We start from the raw sequence: 22,001 nt of genomic DNA, 5'->3' as shown, positions 1-22,001 counted from the left end.
GTAGCTAAAAAAGTACCAACGGTCAGCAACATGCATTGCATGAGCTCCTTAGTTAGCATGACCTTTATTTTAAACAAACTTAACTACTGTCCTGAACCGGTTTGATTTATTGACTCAAAGATGCTTACGAGCAGATAAACACATTAATAGCAATAGACTACAATATTGGTGTTAATGAACAATTGTCTACTATACTCTACTACTCTACTGAAAACATTTTATTGTCTCAAACCCGTGACTCATGTACCGGAAACGCCCGAAGTTGTTCATGAAAGTGAATAATGAAACTGACATTTTAAAATGAACCTTTTCCCATGCTTAATGAGTGCATAATTGGGTACTTTAGAGTAGGTAGTAGAAAAAAAATTAACTTCCACAAAATGAAGTGACGTTTTTTGCCTTTGATCTGTTTTCACGCGCTGTTCTATTTCTATGTCTATTACAAAAGCCTTTAGTTTGTTGTTGCTCTATTTGGGATTGGTTAAGGTTTGACATTTAAAATGAGACTCTTTGTATATAATTGCTTTCATGTAAGTAAGCATTTTAATCGTCTTGTCGGTATAAAAAACTTGCCTGTATAAAGAAATGAGCGTATCAAAAGTTCTTGCGAAAAATATCTATTAAACGTCCAGTGGCTGGCTTTTAACTCAATTACAAACTTGTTTCTGGAAAACTTTTAAGAAGGAGGGAGATAGAGTAAGAGAGAGAAAGAGAGGGATTTTCAGATTTACAGAGAAGCAGCTTATTAGTAATTCCGTTCCATTTGTTCAACCGAACTGTTTATGAACGACGTCTAGAATAAAGCTTTCTTTGAGGGAGAGCTTGCGAATAATGCAAGCAAGGGCCGAGTGATTAACCTTCTTCGCTTGAATTTTGTTTACCGCAACACGTATCCCTCGGGAAAGCTGTATCGTTGTGTAGAAAGGACATTAAGCAGAACAAAAATGAGGGCTTTTTAATCGTCAAAATTAATCGGTGTCGTTTGATGTGGATGACAGATGAAAGCTCCAGACAAAAGAAGTGTTTTGAACAATTCGTACTTAAACATTTTTATTTTTAAAATTGACCCGATTGATCAATCAGTATTGTTGGGCTGTAACTCACCCATCTATTGCATCCCTTTTCCGCCTCTGTACGAATATTTCGCTCGTAGCTTCGATGCACAACAGGACTAGTCTGTTTTCGCAGGAATGTGAAGCTTGTTCCAGCAGCCTTGGCCCCTTGAGACTGCCAGCGAGGCCAAACTTATCCTTCGACGCAGTGTGCCATCCGTCACAGGATGTGTCCAGGGCGCGAGTGCCATCCGGTAACGCTCCATGCCATGCCGCTTTAACGGGCCACGACATGTCTGTTAAGACGTTTTTTCCTAGAATCAAACATAGTGCGTCATCATCATTATTTTGAATTTTTTTTAGTAGGTTTAAAGACTTCTAAAAAATAATTTACAGACAATTATAGAGTAGAATTTTAACAATATTATTAGTAGTATATTTTTAATCTACGCCTTCTATTCTCGGGGTGAGATCTTAAGATATCAAAATTACAGATTCCTATATAATAGATGATAATTCTGTGGTCTGTGCTGTTGGCTGTAGGTCATGTGGGAAGTTAAATCATAATTCTTTGGCTAACTTATGATTTTGACATCTTAAGATTTCCTTCGGAGGCCGGAGGGCGTGGAAACAAAATATTTACACTAATCTCATTCTATAATGCGAACCTGTGAAGGGTAAAATAATCATGAAATTTGAACCGCTATATTTCTAGCGTGTGTTTTTAATTTTCGTTCCCAAGATTATGTTTTTTTCTGAAAAAGCTTTACCGCTGCTTTCCTGTTAAGGCCTAAACCAACAAGTATTTAAAAATTTTAGTCTGGGCATTTTAATCGAGTTATCTACATAAATGTTTCGTTTTGTTTATCGCAACAGCGCCGGCAGTTGGATCCGTATCTATATTCAGGCCCCCAATAAAAAATACCTGTATGGCAATTGTAACTACATGGCACAAAATAAAATTGTACTTTGGTCGCGTTAACATTCCTACTGCAAAATCCCACGACAAATTCCTTGCATTTTTGCATAAAACGTGGCGTATAATATATTCTAATAAAATTGGAGTGAAGGTGCGATATGAATTTTTCAGCTGAAGTTTTGCTTCTTAATTCGTCAAGGCGGCAATTTGGAAAACTCCCTTTTTTGACTCGTGGCGTACATAAGATTTCACAAACCGCCGGTCTGCTATATTTGGATCGCATAGGTTTAAAACTATTTAAACTAAACTAAACCTATTCAAAATATGTCAAATTATTATTAACATAATTTTAAAATGAAAAAATATTTCAGCAGAAACATAGCGGCTTACATAAAGAAATTCCTTAAATATGTATTTACATGTATGTTTGAAAACAGTTCAGAAACTTTTTGCTCGTTTGCAAATATGAAACGGTTTATATCAGATGGAAGTTTTCTTTGACAAAAAATTCAACTCAAACAAATATCAGGTAAAGCTACCTTAATTCCACGAAACATTTTTTGCTTTTTATGTTACTCATTTTAGAGCAATTGATTTACCGCAGCCAAGTCTTTCACGAACACGATGTACAAATGGTTTACTTATTTTTCCTATATCTGGCGAGTAAAGATGATTCAATATCTCGAAATGAACTAATATTTCTAACAAAAATTTTGACATTTGTTTTTTATATTTTTCCCTAAAACTGTAAATTTACTTAAATGTTCCGACTTTGGGAGAGCGTTTTTAAAAACATTTATTAACACAGAAGGCAAAATAAAGTTTTATTTGGATTAGCCGATGCAGAGGCAAGGGCACTTTTACAATATAACAAGCGGCTTTTAATGCGAAGTCATCGAGGTACTATCTTTACTTAACTATTTCAATGTTATTTGTAAATCCGTAAAGTGTGTACGAATTTTTGTTCTAAAAATGAACATTTAGAACTAAAAATGTGTTAGCTCTTTGAGAACGACTACGTACTTCCAACGTTGCACATTTTGACACTTAACCTAAAAACACTTTACTTTCATTTTGGTTAGTTTTTCGATGTATCCTCATAGAACAATCCGTTATTATTGTACAGACAAGGATGTCGTTTACACATTACTCCCTAGTTTTTTGAGATTCGAAAAATGAAAAAATCTGATTTACCGGCTGTAGTTTCCGAGCTACGAGAGAAAATTGAAGGATGTGGAAGATGTTTTGATATTTTCATGCATACTTAATTTTTCATTTTACATGCTTCCGATATAATGTTAATTTAAAAAATATATATATTTCAGATTTTTGGTAAGATGGTCTTCTTATGTTTTTTTTTTAAATTAATTTATGTTTTCGGATATCCTTATAATAAAATTATAATAATCGCTTCTACAGTCGACCTACAAATGTAGACTAATTATACCCTTGTAGTAAATAACATTTTCGAGTGAGACTTACCGTTAAAGGAGTATATTCTCGGAGGATGAGGGAACGGCGCTCCGTCCCCGTTGAACATTTCTGACCATGAATTGAACAGCACCTCGCCCCTCAGGTTTGAAACCGGCAACCTGCGGTCTGCCTGCCTTACGATGGAGTCAACGTTCTGTACCCTCGAAGACAGGAAAGCTCTGCAAGGGGCCTAATTAATCGGGGGGATTCGACGTAAATGGGGGCAAATGTTAGCTCTCGGTGTTCAATTTGCTACGGGTGTAATGAAATTATTTAAAACTAGATGAACGTCACAGTCGTGTAGCGTTTCAGATTCATTTTGGCCAGTCGTCGACGAACTTTCTTAAAACCACTACAGAAATTTGATTTCAATTTTAACCCAGCGTTTCGCCTTTACATTGAAAGATCAGTTTCTGAGTTCAAAACTCATGTCTCCGATTGCGGAATGCGGGAGCTTGATTATATTTTTCATCTTTAAACGGACATGCTTGTGATTGTTGTCATTAATGAAATTATCTTACTGCAGGACGTTAAATTTTTCGTCACAACAATCACAATGTCAGATAAAATGCATTATTTAAGCCTTACTGATAGAACCTTTACATAAAAAGAAATTAAGTATTTTCCCATTTCGCAACTAACAGGAGTCTAAAAGCAATTAAAGTAGGTAATTATTTGGTACATACTGGTCCTAATTAATATATTTTATTATGTACTTATTTCGCCTGCGAACACACCACATTCTGACCCCAAGATAACAATAAAATTTGTTCTAATATTTTTGGGAAATTATAAGTAATAAATAATTTGTGGATTCCTCCTGCGTCGGTTTTTGCTGAGTCGAACTTGCTGACGTTTCGCCAATCATCCTGTTGGCTTTTTCAGAGCTTCACTGAAACTGGCTCGCATTTTACTCTGTACCTGCTTATATATTGTTTAAGGGGGACGGAGCTATATGACTGACTGATTCCCATATTGGTGCCAGGTAAAGAGCTGAGTCGCAGTTAAGATTGTTAGGTGGTTTATAGATTTCTACAGACTCTCGGATTTTTCGTTTGGTAGAAGAATTGATTAATTGCAAGAGTTTTAGTTTTATCAAATAAAATTTGTCCGGTTTCATGATTGTGTTCGGCAAGTGCTGATGAGTTTATTTGTCTTTGTCTTATGGCTATTTCATGTTTTTTGAGTCTAGTTGATATTTATCGTCCGGTCACTCCAATGTATTATTTGTCGCATATGCATGGAATGCGGTAAACTCTTGGCATCTCAAGATGATGATATATTTTTGGACAAGTGGTAAACCTGGTTTTGACCTTATATTTCTTTAGGACTTTTGATATGTCGTCAGTGATGTTTTGAATGTAAGGAGGTGTAGGATTGCTTTCGGCCTCATTGCTATTGGAAGGTTGTGGTGAAGTGTATTTTGTGATAGAAGGCTTATTATCTTTAATGCGGAAATGATTAGAGAGAAGAGCACAGGTTAGATGTTTTAATTCTGGGTTCAGTGACTAGGGCTGTGATAGTTCTATGGCTCTGTAAACAAGAGAGTTGATAACCGACGATTTTTGGACCGGATGGCCTCGGTCTGTGTGCGTAGGTTTTCTGTAAACACAGTGACCCAATGTTAGGTCTGATTTCCTATTGATAAGAATATATAAGAAGACGCACGAGGAATCCAGAAGTTTTGTAAAAATTATCACAGTAGCCTGTGGAAGTTTCTAAAAATTAATAATTGGATATTTTTTGCAATGCCGTCCAAGAAAGCTTCCGTTTTTGGATTATTTGACACGATGTCAATCTAGATCCCATCACGAAATATTTTTGGATTCGATCCAGATCGATTCGAGATTGAAAAACTATTTTTACATGAAAACGGGTATCAAGGGAATACATGCCCGCTAGTGTGCTTAGTCAAAAAATAAGATAAACCCTTACTAAAAATTGCATAAAATTGCAGAAGCAGGTTCTTTTTCCAAGAAATAATTCAAAATTGTTTTAAAATAGATGGAAAAGAACCATAATAGAAATATTTGGACAGAAAGTAATACCTAAATATAAGAAAAAGACTGGTAATAGTCAGTAAAACAATTGGGAAAAAAATATTTCGAGCAGTAAAAAAGCGAAACTGACAATTAACGTTTCTAACTAAAGATCTATTTCAAATCGATTTGCTAGCAAACGTAGTTTGATGTTTAAGGAAATGAAAAACTAATTAAAGTATGTCATTTAATTGCCAAAGGTTAATTTTCTTGCATTTATACAACAAAATTTTGAACTTGCCTGATGGAAACAAAAAAAGCTTTTTTTTTACAAAATTTATTTCTTTCTTAGTGGGACGGGCATAACGCAATCCTTTACTCTATTTTTCGGCACATTTAAATACGCTTCCATTACGGCACTACCATTTAAAATTCAGCCAGTAATTAGAGCATTTTAAAACACTTCCCGTTCAGTAGTTACGTGCTAAATCGAAACTCGCAGGAGGCAGCTTTGAAATTAAAAATGCGATTTCGACGCGTTTATATAGAGGAGGAATTCGCTCTTTATTTCAAATTTCCTAGAGTCGGAACGTGGACGACAAATGAAGCCTGCAAGGTAACGACTTCCTGCAGCGGGGTCACGTGTCAATACGTCGCAATATCCTTTTTTCGCAGAAACTGGAGAAAATTAATGGAATCGCTTCTGTCGTTCAACGGTGTTATTTTTAAACTTGACGTATCTGTTTCATCCGAAGCATTCATTTGTTTATTTCAACAAGAAAGGTTTAAGAAAATGTAAATATAAACAAACTAATTATTTAATAACCAATAATATCTAACGCTGGTTTTAAATAAATAATTTAATGCACAACGTTGAAAAAACTAAATATCATGTTCCATATATAAAAATTACCTGCATAGTTTGAGCAACCTAAAACTCAACATCTTCGATCCGTCAAAAACAAAATTCCATTTGAGATGGCAGGAGTTTAAAAATTGAACTGAGGTGGCTTTTACTTGATGAAAATCCATTTACCAAAATAAATAAGAACTAAAAGTTCAGATTTTCGAACAGCAGCGTGTGGAAGTTTCTTTGAAAAAAAAAGAAACAAGTTATTTTAATGTTGGGATGTTTCCCGGCAGCGGTTTGAAGTTGGAAAAACTTCTCAATTTTTGAATAAACGCTTGTTGAAGATTCTCTTTATTTTAAAGAAAGTTTAAACATTGTACCACTTCCTTATTTTAAATGGCAAATCAATACGTAATTTCAATACTTTCTTAAATATCTTGAATGATTTAAACCTTTTCCCAGACGAATCCTTATTTTAAAGACTGCGCTTTGTAACAATTTTTTGAACGGTTTGGCAAGCTTTAGTTTGGGAAATAGGAATATGAGAATGATACTTTTGAAATTGATATTGAAACTTGATTTATGGCTTGCAGCTTGTCCAAAAACTAACCCACAATAACGTGTTTTACCACAAACCGAAACTCAATTTTATGTACTCGACGCGCGTTTCGCCAACCAAGTTGGCATCTTCAGGAGAAGATTAAAACTGCCAGTTTTGGTTAGTTAAAACTAACAGTTTCAATCTTCTCCTGAAGATGCCAACCTGGTTGCTGAAACGCGCGTCGAGTATGTAAAATTGAGTTTAGATTTGTGGTAAAACGCGTTATTGTGTGTTAGTACAGTGCCGAAGGTTCCAGTCAAGAGTTTGACAAAAACTAACCAACAAATTACAACATTTTCAGAGCTGCATGTCAAATGCTGACTAGACAGGATCTTGGGTATTGAATTACTTTTCATTAAAGAAAAATCCGATTTTTCAATAATATACAAGGTGTAGACCTCGATAAAACAATGTATATTATTAAAAAATCGGATTTTTCTTTAATGAAAAGTAATTCTGTCTAGTCAGCATTTGACATCAAACTAATTTAAGATATTTTAGAGAGATTTTATTTGTAATAATATGTCAAAGGACTTAAGGGACTAGATTACCCGATTTGACATCCCTGAATTTTCAACTCATTTTTAAGGAGTTTGGACTACCCTGGAGTTCGAAAATTCAATTAATGATTTAGATAAAATAAAATAAGATTGCTTCAACATTATTTTTATTTATTAGCTAAATATTTATATTTTTCAATTCTTTATATCTTTAAGTTCACTAACCAAACATATAGCTTGCACTACTAGAATTGGTAAGTTTTGTCTGCTTTTTTAGTGTTTTCATTATTTTCTACCTATTTTACCAACAATATTTTTCGTTAGTTTTGGAAATAAAAAATAAAAGTGTCCATTACCAGCAAGATCCACTGATCAGCCAAAAAATAAAGTTTTTATGCCGTTGAACTTCTTCCTGGTGCCGCATTATTTATAAATCTGCAAAATAAGCTTCCATTTGTTCTTTTAAATTCCAAAGTCGATACCGTTCATGCGGCATGAATGCGCAGTTTGGTATTTTAACTCTTTACGTTTATGATCTCGATAGTAAATTCTAAACGATTTTAAAGCAGCTATATTACCGGAATTCCGGTAGCCTTAATGTATGTTTCTGTTACATACTTTCCGCGGCGTATCGCATCCATAACCATTCGAGTGCCGTAAAACACTAACTAATACACATTTACGACAAGATAAAAATTTAATGGCTCTTTCAGAATCACTTTCTATAGGGATGGCTCTCTATATATTTAGTTCTGTTGCATTTATGGCTAGGCTAAAACGGTCAGAGTACAAAATGTGTACTATAGATTTAAACCGCAATGATTTGGGTACGTACTATATTTGCTGTTAATTATAGAAAGCATGGAGAAATCATCGCTTTTATTATTTGTCGTAGTAATGTGGACAAACTAAGTGCCGCAGCAAATAGCTAAGCAGTTAAATATTAACTACTTGCCTCGGAATGTTGCTTATCCCTGCAACCATCATTTAACAAATGCCCAGATCAGATTGAGACAGTTGTTATTTGCCTCAACATTTACCATTTACCATTTGACAAATGCTACAGAAATTGAATTAACTTAAGACGTAAACAGTGCGAGAAGCCGCGAATCAAATAACTTCGTTTAACGGACAAGACATTAGGAAATACCAATGTAAACCAGGTAAGAATCGGTGCGATACTAAGAGGGATGTTTTTGTTTTAAAAATGGCAGCAGTTGTACCTGTCTAAGAAAATAATACCTTTAATAGCTTTTGTCTAATTTTCTTTTGTTTGTTACTTAAATAGTTCATTATTTCAAAATTTTTCTTAATGTGTTGTATTCGTTTGTATAAGTATTAATAACGTTCTCACTTTTGACTTCTCTTTAGCAGCATTTTTTTGGCATTTGACCAATGCGTATGTACGTATAGCTTGAATCATGTTTGACATTAAATTTTTAAAAAGGGCTGTCCGTAGAGTTTGAATCAAAATGAACTCTATCATGGTGTCAAGAGCGGAGTCACGTTTGTGATTGTGAGCAAGCGATGGTTGCAGAAGAGTACGCCGGAGACTTGGATAAAAGTGCCATCTTCAATTTTGCAAGGTGTTCGAGACTGTGCTTATGGTGTGGAGCCTTAGTTATGTAATGTAATGTAATGTAATGTAAGGTGTGTAATGTTCAAATAGGGTTCTACTTAGAGCTTGAAGCTTAACTACATTTTCCTAGATGCTAATTCCTATTTGAACGATTATAATAAATAATCCATATGTACGTTTACTTTCCTGTAGTCCACAAGCAAAATTAAAGCCTTGAAATATCTAATAAAAAAACTATGAATCTAATAAATTGGTAAGTTTGTAAGTTTTTAAACGCTACTCTACCATAAGGTCCAAAGGTTTCTAATACAAATTGTACTGATCAATAATTTTCCAGGAATATGTTAAACCCTATTAAAAATGATTACCAAATTATTTTTTTTATGTCCAAACTACTCGACCGCAGACAATTGAAAAATATCGATTATCAAAACCCCCGGATGGGAATATTATCAATTTTAATTAACGGATTTGCTTTAACCTCTGCAGAGCGAAATTGCGTTAATACTGAAAGAGATGTTTATGCACCCGGTTTATTTATTTTAAATTCAGTCACAGTTCAAACCGGCCAATTAGCGGGAGTGTTTGTTTAAACTCAAACCGATCGCATTAGGGTTGGCAAATAATTCGTTCCAGCTTCTTTGAGAGGTCTTGCTTTGTTCCAAAACTCGTTTAGTTTCGAATAAGATTAGCAAGCGGATGCCGTCTCCTAGTTTTTGGAAGTCGGCGCTTGTTTAGGTAAAAATCCACTGTCGGGAGCGATTTTATTCGATGCAGATTAAATTCATCGACAATTTGACGTTGTAATTTAAGGACTCAAGGAATGCAAAACAGGTTTGGGCTTCGTAAAATTTCTAGTTGAGCGTGAAGATGTTTTAAAAATGGAGGATGTTAGATATTTCTCCAGGTTTCGGCTACATTTAGAAAATATTGATTTGTAAAAATTTTATTTAATTTTGAATAGATCCTAGTAATATTTAATACCATAATATAGGATTTGCTTCGTCTTAACCATACTATACATTCATTCATTCATTCCCTTCAAGTCGAATATTATAATAAAACTGACTATTCGTCTGTTGGCGTTTTTGTATCCACCTGAGATTAGCGTTCATTTTGTTCTTGTGAATAGTAGGTCTCCAGTATTTTAAAGAATTTATATACAAAGCTATATCTACAACTAAGGAATTAAGTATTATATTTTATACCAAGTATTGAGCTTAGTTTATTTTCACAATATGAAGAAAGTAACAGTTTTAAGTATAAGATTTCTTTAAAGCCTCTTTACCAAACCAACTTTTTAATTTGTTTACAAACACATCAGATTTGATAAATATTTTTATTGCATAAATACATTGAGACATGCAAATCTATTTGATCTTGTGTTTTACAAATTTTCGCTATTTTAGGTATTTTATGGGTTAGAAAACTCCTATATTTTTTAAATTGTGTGGATAATGACTTAAACCTGCCAAAATTAATTATCAGACGTGGGCTAAGAAATATTTTAGAAAAACCAAATTGCTAGCACATTTATTAACGATTTTACAAAAAAAGGTTATACTAAACTGGTAGGAGTTCTTCAGAATTGAGTTGTTTTGTCTACTACGGCCATTGAAACTTTTTCAATAGATGCTATATTTTTATAGAAATTAAAAAATCTAAAGGTGTGCAAAAATACTTCTTCGGGTAACTTTTCTTTTGTCAAATTTTAAATAAATGCGCTAGGGGGAAAAGTTTACATTATATTTCTTTTTATGTTTGGTTTAGTTCTTTGGAATTCTTTAGCTATTCCGTAATAAAGTCTGTATGGTTTATCCCCTGAAAGTTACCTATACAATACCATTTCCATTTCCCGCTTAATTATTTGTTTATTCAGTAAGTCTATTTTATCAATATCTACATAAATATGAGCAGCATTACAATGAAAATAATAGAAGTTAATATCTTCATTGAAAACTTACGGTGAGGATGACTTAACACCATAACTAAATGAGCCAAGATTAAAACCAGTGTTATCAAGACCAAAATCACTTTTATCCATTTTGTTATTTCGATGTCGATGTATTTAAACCCAAGAAATTTCCATAAAAAAGAAGCGACGCCATGAGGGAATCTGGATAAAGATCATAGAGGATCGATAACCAATTAACGTATGAAACATTTCTTCCAACTGTTACAAACCATCTAGCAATTTTTACACTATTACGCGTAAATATGCAAAATTATGGGTCATTTGTGTCAATTATTTCCACAAATGTTTTCGTACACAAACAATCTCACAGATGTGCGCATTGAACGTCGTTGGTTAAATGCTCCAGTCCGGTGACTTGAGGATTGATGGAATCTCATAGGAATTGACAGGTTGACTTACCTGAAAGTGCCTTTGAGTCCAGCTCTTCGCGACTCTCTGTAACACGCGTAATCTGCTCCTCGGACACCATGGACGTCACCAGTGTAGGGTTCGTTGAGTGCTGCCATGCGAAGCTATAACATTTTATTGACACAACCATAGACATCTTAAAAATCAATAGTTTCAAAAATATTGGATTCCAATAAGTGTAACATGTTGAGATATTTGGTATTATACAAAATAATTTCGCAACAGTATTAATGCAATTTAAAGCCCCAGTCATAAGTCGAAGTTCTCGTGTCGGATATTCCCGTTTTGAATAATTTGGTGTCGTGAAGTTAATATTTTCAGGTTTCCATTTATGGATTTGACGGTATTTTCCTCGAGGACCACTCGCTACACGTTATTGTGGATCGTAAAATGGTCGGAACAGTTACGTCTCCATGCCGCAAACTTCCAAATGAGTTTGCCAGCTGAGCAGTGGAGAAATCTGTCGTCGATATGTTTGTGGTTGATGCGAAACTATTTGGCAGCGTGTTTCCAAACTTTACGATACGGTGCCAGATTTTCAATTTCGAAAGGTTTAGTCGGCGTTCGTTATTCCCGATCGAAGAAACGGGTGTCTTTTATAAATGGTCGGGCTATTATTAAATCGGGTCAAATTTTCCGCCCTCTAAGTAATACATGAGTCGCTTCAGGCTGAAGTAAATAAAGTCCAAAGATTTTACTATTTACAAATCTTCTGGATTCCTCCTGCATCGGTTGTTGTTTAGTCGAACTTAATAACGTTTCGCCAATAATCCTGTTGGCTTCTCCAGAGCTTAACAGAGAAACTGGCTCGCGTTTTACTCTGCACCTGCTTATATATTGTTTGCGGGGGCGGAGCTAAAGGAGGAGCATAAAAATTGTCTCAGGCGGCTGATTCTATGACTCTCGGATATTTCGTTGGTAGAAGAATTGATTACATGAAAGAATTTTAGTTTTACCGAATAAATTTTTTGAATAAACGTCGGGAACAGCTATTTGGCCACATGGGCAAGAATCACTAGTAGATTTTCTTAGACATTTAAACTCTATAATCCCTAACATACGTTTTACCATTGAATTAAAAACTAATAATAACCTCCCAGTCTAGATATTCTTATCAATAGAAAATGTATTTATAGAAAACCTACACACACAGAGCGATGCCTTAATAATAGTAATAATGATAATAACATTTATTCAATTTAATGTTTTGTTTCACTGAAGCATTGCGAAATGCTTATGCGTGACACACCAATATTAAACCAAAGCAATAATAATTACAATAATAACAACGAGGCAAAGAATCTGCTTGTTATGTTTATAGTAATATAATATCTACTCATACATGTAAGCAAAAATAAAAATAAAAATAAAACGAGGAGAAAGACAGTAACTCACTAGGCATGTGAATATACATAATTTAGGATTTAGGTAAAAATAAACTATGCTTGATTAAATATAATTCAAATCTTATTTACCTATATTTTAAGTTAACGAGGTCATAAAAAAGTCGTCTGCCTGTCTGAAACGTCCATATTTTGACATCTTTTTTAAATTTCGTAAAGATGGTTTGTTCTCTTATATATGCTGGTAGCATATTATGTAACCTAGGTGAGAAATACGTATATAATCGTTGTCCGTGTGTTTTTGTTCTAACTGTGGGATAGACGTCTTTGTTTTGTCTGTTCCGGGTATGATAAGTGTGATTAGCCTTAAGAACAAGAATTTTTCCTCTTTGGATGTCTTTTATATATTAAAGCAGTATAACTGACGTATATCGAGAATTCCATTCTCCACAAAACAGTAGGTCCATGGGTAAGTTTTTTGTTTGCTATAAATTATTTTTAGACACCACTCTCACATCTCCATCCCGCCCAAAAATCATCGGTTATAAACCCAGAATTAAAACACCTTACCTCTGCTCTTGTCTCTAATAATTTCCACATTAAGGATATTAAGCATCCATTGCAAAATATACTTCACCCCAAACCTTCCAACAGCCTAGAAGCAATCACACACTTGCCACTGTTGTGATTCCTTACATTCCAAACATCACTGACCACATATCAAAAATTCTAAAGAAATATAAAGTCAAAACCAGATTTACCACTTGGTCAAAAATCTCTCAACATCTTCGAGTTGACAGCATGCTATGCATATGCGTTAAAGAATATATTGGAGACACCAGACGAAAAATATCAACTACGCTAAAAGAAGACTTGAGACTAAGACAAATAAACTCATCAGCAGATGCAATCACAAAATCACGACACGGAACATAAAATTTTATTCGATAAAACTAAAAATCCGAGAGTCTGTAAAAATCTATAAGCAACCTAATAATCTTTACATCGAATTAGGTCTTTACCCATCACCAATTTGGGAATCAGTCATCTGATAATCCTCATTTAACTCCGCCTCGTTCAAATAATATATAAGCAGGTACAGAGTAAAAAGCGAGCAGTTTCAGTTAAGTTCTGAAGAAGCCAACAAGATGATTGGCGCAGGAGCAATCCAGGAGTTTTGTAAATAGTATTACAGTAGCCTGAGGAAGTTTCTTTGAAAAATGAAAAAAAATTATTGATTGCATGATTTTGAAACAGCTTCATAATCATTGCTTTAACATGATACATGACTTTAAACAAAGAAACTCCAATTTAGGTTAGGTCATTAAATATGATTCACATTTTTGAAGAAAGAACTTTTAAAAAAATTTAGCTTTGAGCCTCGCATATACCTACTACGTGAAAAGTTTTTGAATTAAGTCGAATCATCGATAAGTAACCAATTATCACATTTGTGTAATTTGAGGTAAAAATTTGAGGAAAAAGACAGTTCCTCACAGTCTAATTTCTTACAAGAGCTTTAGCAATCTCAGTAGTTTTACTTGGTACTATCCAACACTTACCATTTTGGGAAGCCACTGTAACAAAAACAAATAGATTAATTACAATTCGTTTAAAAACGGCAAGTCGACATGTTGAAATCTATTGATCCACCGAATCGAATAAATGTGCGTGAAAAGTTCGATTTTCGAATTTATTATTAAATTTCAAAGCACCCGGCTTAGGAATTCGTTATAGACGGAAGTCGAGAATAAGAAAACTTATTCAACTTAAACTTGAATAAAACTTATTCTCATAATCCGATACGTCAGGCAAGTTTAAATTTATTGTTTAGCGTGGATTTGCCTGTAACTTTGGCTTATAGATTCCATTGGAGCAGGCAAAAAGTTTCTCTCTAAAGATTTTATTGGTGAAAAACTAAAAATTCAGACCTGTAGCGCATTGGTCTGAATTTTTAGTTTCAACGTCTCACGACTGTAACATAAAATTTTGATTAACTAACTGATTATTAATATTATTAATTGATGTTTTTTTGAAAGTCAGTTCAGCGTTTAGATCAGTTGTATCAGAGGAAACCAACCAATACGTGAAAGCATCTTAATTTTCAACCAAACCAAACATCGTATTCCACCGCTTACCTTAAGACTATGTTTTGTTTTTTCAGGCGATCTAAGTAGTTAAGTTCTAGTGGTATGTAACTGAATATATTTTAATATATATTTTTATCTCGATGATTGCAAAGAGTTTAGTCCCAGCTGACTCGACCAGTCTCTAATGCTTATGTCACAACGCACATTTTATATATTCGCGATTCGCATTCAACAAATATATTTCTCCATATTATATCTTAGCCGCTGCTGATAGGAATTTTACTACTGTTTAGGGTTCCTACGCAATATTGTTTTTACGCGTTTCAAATAAATCGCCAATTTACAGGTACTGGATTCTTTAGATATTGCCAGGAATTTTGTTTATTGTTACATATGTCGTATTTTTAGACTGCTTTAAATATGTGTAGATTGTCTTCATCGTCCGATGTTACAACTTCTTCAAATCTTTACAACTCTAATGACTGCGTCTACGTACGTAAAGGGTAGAGTTTAATCTCTTTTGACACAGGATATTCGTGAAGAATTTATTGTTTACTATTATATAAATATTTATTTGGTATATATCGATCCTTTAGTAGATTGAAGACATCGTGTCATTATATCTTGGAATGCATATATTTTGTCTAAATCCTTATGGTTCTTCAAGGATATTCTATGCAATGATTTTTGTTTCTTTGTTTCTGCTTTAGTTCCATTCCTTTCCTAAATGTATCATATGATATATTTCATTTACTAATTCGTTGCCACCATATTTAAGTAGCTGTTCAGCTTTCTGTTTTTCAGTTCTAGTACCGGTAATTCAAGCTTTGCTTTGTACACAATTGGAATGGAAGTTCGAAATCTAGTTAGAATGAGTACTAATTATACTCAAATTTTGTGTCCTCAAGTCTAACCGACCCTTGCCATATTCAAAGGACGTTACAATTCAATATGTAGTAAATCTTGAACGTGTGTTGTGATCGCGAACCCTATATATTCGCAATGCTCTTGTATATCTCGCATGTGTCACAGACGGAATAAAGATAAAGTGCCTGTAAAAATGAAAATATTGCGCCCTATTTATTCCAAGAAGATTTCCGGAATTTCTTTCGCCATGAATGTGCATACTCGAGCGTCTGGCGTATAAGCAAAGAAAATAGCGGATGAGTAATTGCGTAGATAAATAATTTGATTCCGGAACACCCACCAATCGAATCGATCATGTAGATCTTTTTGTCAGTTTCGCTTTTATGCATAATTAGTACTTACAAAATGACTGACGTTTGAGAGTGAATAAGACAACAACCTCATATTAAAAACGTCCACCAATGTAAAGCTGTTTGCTCGACCCTATTTATTAAATGTTTCGCGAATGTATCCAGGGTATGGCTCGAAATTATGTATTTTATAGTTTATTATGCAACAATTGTGGCAATTATTTGGCACGAGCAGAGCACAGTGAAGCGAGTGTTTTCTTAACGAGTGACTTAAAACGTTTACTAAACCTGTTGCATACTACACTTTTTTACGAACGTTAGTTTTTGAGTACATTTTTACAAAACATCACAATTACATTCACTGATATGACCGTCAGAATTGACAAACGTGAAAATGCAAGCCGTGTGATAATATCCTTGAAATGTCCGAAGTGGCTTAAATCCGTGGGAGATGAAATAGATAAAATGACACTTTCCACACGCTAATGAGCTATTTGCAGAAGGAAGTAGAGAATGATATAGTAAGCAACAAGTCTGGTAAACGGCATTTGAGTTACGAGTTTATTTGGCACGACCGGAGCGAGTGTTTAATAAAGAAGTGATTTAATAAGTTTACCCAACGTGTTGCATACTATACTTTTTCGAGGACCATTAGTTTTTCACGTTCTGCATGAACTAACGTCTATTCTATTCACTTTTTTGTCCGCAATAGCACATTCACAAAATTTATTAGGAAATTCAGCAGTATCAAATGCTTACAAAAGCATGGTATTTTGGGTTAGTTTGTACATATGCAACAAAAAATATTTTTTAATTTAAACAGAAGAAAAATGCATTAACTCACGTACTACCTAACTCATAAATATGTTATTTATAAGATATAAATCGGTTAATAACAAATAACAACGACAACGAAAAGTGTATATTCAGAGCACGTCGAAATAAAAAAATGTATACTATTAGATGTAATAGGAATAAAAACTGAACCAAAAATGGAAAACATGGAAGATGTTGAACACAATAAAATAGTGCTATCAAGAATCAGCTAATATCTAATGAATAAAAACAATGCTCTAAACAAAAATGATTTTATTTTTTTAAATATCAAATTTATGACATGATTTGGAATATAAGCTTAGATCAAGAGTAGCTTTTAGAGCAAGTGGGATATCTATGATTATTTTAGGTGAGTGGTAACAGATTTTTGGAGTTACGAATTTTTATAACTGTGTGATACATGTAATAACGGTTGTCAATGGAATCCGTTGGGTTTCTCTACAGTATGTCAGCATAGGCCAAAATTGAACCTGGGATTAAGCAATCTTTTAAATAAATTTTTTAGTGGTCGTAGCAAAAATGTGGCACTAGAGAAGTGCTTTACTAAGAAAACAACCTTCCAAGCGAGCCTCTCATCCAGAAGTGCACCCCACTCGCAGATTTATGCTCCGAAAACGATATTTGTTTAAAACATTAACGAAGATAAAACTTATCCTCATTTAATTTTAGATGATTGGTTGTAAACCACTCATTGGAATGTTATTGTACTTAAGAGTATCTATATTTGGGTTTGATGTTTTAAATGTAGAGCCGTTTGCAAAAACATTATTGATGCATACAAAAAATCATAATGGAACCGTAATGGATGACCGACACATTCGAAGTCCTCAGAGATGTCACAGTGTTGAAGTGCTGTCCTCTCTTAAAGCCCCCAGCTTTGTCAGGCTCTATTCGCAATAGTGGTGGAACTTAAGATACTTTAAAAATCTTGAGACATACTCCAGTAAGAAAACACTTAGTCAATGGTAAAACAATTGCATTGCAGCACTCTTTAAGGATCTTGTTATTAAAAAAATAAAAGTGTAGAGATTTTAAATTATTCAAGGACAAACCATGAAAAATTTTAATGAGCATTTAGGTTAAATGAACTCTGATGGCCTAGCAGGAGTTTCATCTAAGGTATGTAATATTTCGTGAGCCATTGTAATAAAAAATATGTTGAGATCGTCTGTTTGCTCTTCATTTTGGATGAACGTCGATAGTTTATATACTCCCCTTTTTTGTATTTTTTATTTAATTTTGATACTCTTTCATTAAGCCAGTGAACTAGAAATGTAAGCTTATTTTTTTTAACTAAAGGGAAACGCAGCCAATGCTTGTTCCAAGATTTTTTTCAAGCAATTTAAATGCCAAATCATTGGTACTCCTGCTTCGGTATTGGCTTAGTCGAAATTGCTGACGTTTCGCCAATCATCTTGTTGGCTTCTTCAGAGCTTGACTGAAACTGTATTAGTAGTAGTATTGTAATTGATGATGGAAGATACCTATTAAACTGTTCATTATACTGTCGACACTTTATTATTGTAGTGATTTAATTTATTTTATAGATAAAGTCAAGGGCTAATTCAAATTTATTGAGATTTCGCCCAGTGCCGTCTTGTGTGGGACGGGCTTTTGGGCCACTGTTAAACGAAGTTAGCGTTAAATGGCTAAAGCTTCGTCAACCACTTCAATTTAATCCCCTTAACCTATTCGATTTCCTAAAACGAACAAGCCGATGAATTGAGCGCGACATTTTCAAACCTTTTAGAGTCGCCGCACAAATCCGGAAACAATAGAGCAAACGGCCCCCAGGTTAAATCAAAGTTCGATCGTATTTCAATAAATTAAACTTTCGAGGTACATGGTTTAACGAAAAGCAGATTCAGTAGTCGGGTAAAGTTATAAGCTCTATCGTATCCGCCGGGGGAAAAATAAAATTGAATCGGTAAGGAAATTTATTATTCGAATACAAAATCGGGGGGGCAATAATAAAATAAAATACTCTGAAGGTTGTACGTGGACGGATTTTTAAGGACAAATATTTCGAGTTCTAGCGCGACTTTCGAGACAAAGAGTAGTTTAAGGTTCTTTTTAAGCGGGATATATGGGATAGCTTAGGCTTTTGAGAAAGGAATTTACTCGGTTTCGTATTTGTTCTGCCGTTTCTCGAAATGGAAAAAATCATATCTCTAAGTTAAAATAAAATATCTTTCACGATTGTCTTGTCGCTACGTAAATCAACTTATTTGTGCAGAAGGTTGTACACAAGATGTTTCAGACTTCATTACACAGATTTTAATGAAATATTTATCAGCTAAGAATTCATCATATAGCATATATCCTAACTTGATTCATTTTCGAGATACACGGAGTCAAGTTTAGATAAAAAATCACATCTTTCAATAGTCAACAATAGTCTGAAAACACTTTGTCACTGAGATGCAGGGTGTCAAAATTTCAATTTTTTGGTCGTTTTTCAGTTTCCTAATACAATTTTCAAATAATAAATTGCAATTTGCTACGACTGTAAAAAAAAGTCAATATGCAAAAATATTACTTGTTACTTTCGAAAAATCGATTAAATCGAATTTTTCGAAGGTCTCCACGTTCGTTTATGAATATCTACGGGTACTTTAACATTGGCAACTTTTTGAAAACTGCTTTGGTTAACTGTGAACAGGAATCGAATGATTAATAAAATGTAAGTTTGATATCGTTTAATTACAATTATAAAGCTACTTTACTGTGACTTTGTGCAACCGACCCCAAGCTCTGTAAATCTGTAACCGGCTCATGGTCGCAATATTTTCAAATTAATTCCTATACAAACACCTTGAAAATTATAAAATTTTCCAGCACACGCGTGCAATGAAGTGGACCGGCAGCCAAGTAGCAAATCTTTTGCCTTCCGGTCGAAAGTGTGCGCAAAATCATTTCCACAGGCTTCGTGCGCTCCGAATCCGCAGTAACGCGTATTTCATTTTAAATTTAATGTAGCTTAAATTTGCATTTCCTACATTTTCCATATTTAAGGAACGAAATGGGACGTAACAACGTAAATCGTACTGGCATTGGCGAACAAAAGCACAACTCTGGCGAATGTATTAAAAATTGGACGGGATTTCAAAAGCTGCCGTAAAATTATGAGATTACGGCGAAGGCCAAAGGACTGATGTCTACTCGAATGTACTCACTGTTTCATCACGCGTGGCCATCGGCCATATTCTGAAAATTAGTGGACCAAAAGCTTCAGGAAAAGAAATTTATTTCTAAAATGAACATAAAAACACACCAAGTTCCGAATTTCTCAACATTTGTCCCAGATTTGTAAAACAACTTTATTAGACTGGATCGAAACTTGTCGAATTTCTTTCCTGGCATCAGCAGAACCATGTTTTCTTTAAAAAATGCTAATGGGTGTTTTTCATTCTAAAGCACCCATAAAGTTATATGAAACTGGGTGAAGTATTATTTTGTTGCCAATTTAACTTACTTTCCGATTCGTGACAAAATTGAAAAGAATGTTTTTATTTCGGAATGCGTCCGCCAGCAATTATATTTGAAATGGATAAACAATGGAAATGAATCAATAATTAGGACGTCCAGGAGCTTCCTTAACTCTCACTAAGATCGCTAGGCTATCAATGCGGTGGAATGTGGAAATTAAAAATAACTTACAGAATTTTCTCATGCCCATTATATATCACTAAGAATACCTGCACGCAAAACCTAGTTTTCTCGACGGGAATCAGAATAAAGCAATTTAAATACTTTAAATAAAAATAATAAAATAGAAATAAAAACCCCGAGTGGCGGGTTCTGATGGCGAGCGAGGCGACATAGGCTTAGACTTCTCGGACATATTAAAAGAATGCACAACACAATGCTTAAACAAATGAATAATTTAATCACTTAAATGATTATTAAATTACTAAATCCGACCTTACCAGTGCTTCTATAAAGTCACACTATTTTCGCTGGTTCGTGTCCACTTCGGAAAAAATACCAAAATGGCTTTCTCATGGGTCCACAATATTACAAATAACAGAATTATAACGGTATAATCTAGACCGATAAATAATTCGACTCAAAAATAAATAATTCACAACATATAACACCCAACCCGAAATATGGAGTATCGACCACTGAGAGGGCCGACATACTTGTCTAGCAACATTTGTTTGAACGAAGCCTCTATGATAAAAATTTTTAAAATATCAAAATCTAAATGGGTTCTGTCAACTGTAAGAAACGGGTTTCTTAAAAGTGTTGTTTTTGTAGAATTAGGTTTTGTTGATTCTGTAAGCTTTGGCAATATTTGTTTATTGGCTAAAAAATATAAATAATTCCTTCAAACTACTGTTAGACGGGGTTTTCTAATAGTAGAAGCAGGACTTCTTTAATTACGATAATTTTCCTTCCTGTTATATTCATTGTTACCCGTTGACCTTGATAAGTCTATGCAGTTCTAGATAAAATTTCTAATTCTGGAATTCTAGATATTTATTCCCTAAATTTTTGTTTCATACGCTGCTAATCGCAAGGTGGTTAGAGGCGCCCTACATAACTCGGTTTGCAGTAACCTCGGCTTCAATGTGGCTCACAGGATTGATCGGTTAGTTGCTACACAATGTGTCAAATATTTTGATTAGTATTCGGTATTTGAAAAGGGATTTTATGGCGGGCGAAGCGATTTACAATTTCGAATTGGCCAAGCGTAATCTAAACCCAATCACCTACGGTAAAGTAAATTGTTATAGATAATGACTGTTATCTCGGATTACCGGTAATAATTCTCTCGCTTCTATTAAGTATAACGTTTTGGCTTTAAATCTATGTCCGCTTGGGTGGCTCGAAATTGTATTCATTCACGATATCTGTATTGTTTGCTATTGAAGGTTCTTGTGAATACGAATAGCTAAAAGGATGACGTTTTGCATCAAAATTTCTGTTTATATTTTTGCAATAGTTCAAGTTCGAAAACACGGATATACAAGACTTTGTCCAGGTAGTTGTTAATTGCTATCAAGAAGTAGCACAAGAAAGTAAAAAAATGTATCTACGAGTATATAAATTTTAACATTTAAATCTGAATTGATGCAGTATAGAGTTGTGAACCGTGTTGCAATTAAACAGATACGATGCTGACCACTTCTGTTAAGTATTAATAACTAAATTTAATTCAATATAAATAAA

The 22,001-nt window shown here is 34.1% G+C and overlaps 1 protein-coding gene across 9 annotated transcripts in view; it reads right to left on the bottom strand.

Annotated features, from left to right (window-relative positions):
* LOC132697946 (collagen alpha-1(IX) chain-like) overlaps positions 1 to 22,001 on the bottom strand; it is a 296,717-nt gene that overhangs the window by 3,896 nt on the left and 270,820 nt on the right. For all 9 annotated transcript variants that reach the window (XM_060663732.1, XM_060663729.1, XM_060663727.1 and 6 more), the window contains 4 exons: positions 14,242 to 14,256; positions 11,328 to 11,440; positions 3,454 to 3,623; positions 1,105 to 1,366 (listed from right to left, as the gene is read on the bottom strand). In XM_060663732.1, coding sequence (XP_060519715.1) covers positions 1,105 to 1,366; positions 3,454 to 3,623; positions 11,328 to 11,440; positions 14,242 to 14,256 — 560 coding nt within the window. The remainder of the gene's footprint in view (positions 1 to 1,104; positions 1,367 to 3,453; positions 3,624 to 11,327; positions 11,441 to 14,241; positions 14,257 to 22,001) is intronic.

Source organism: Cylas formicarius, unplaced genomic scaffold (genome assembly GCF_029955315.1).
Source record: "Cylas formicarius isolate icCylForm1 unplaced genomic scaffold, icCylForm1.1 PGA_scaffold_2__14_contigs__length_35257938, whole genome shotgun sequence".
NCBI classification, from domain to species: Eukaryota; Metazoa; Arthropoda; class Insecta; order Coleoptera; family Brentidae; genus Cylas; species Cylas formicarius.
The sequence above is the reverse complement of the archived record's forward strand: the minus strand, read 5'-3'. Positions and strand labels throughout refer to the sequence as shown.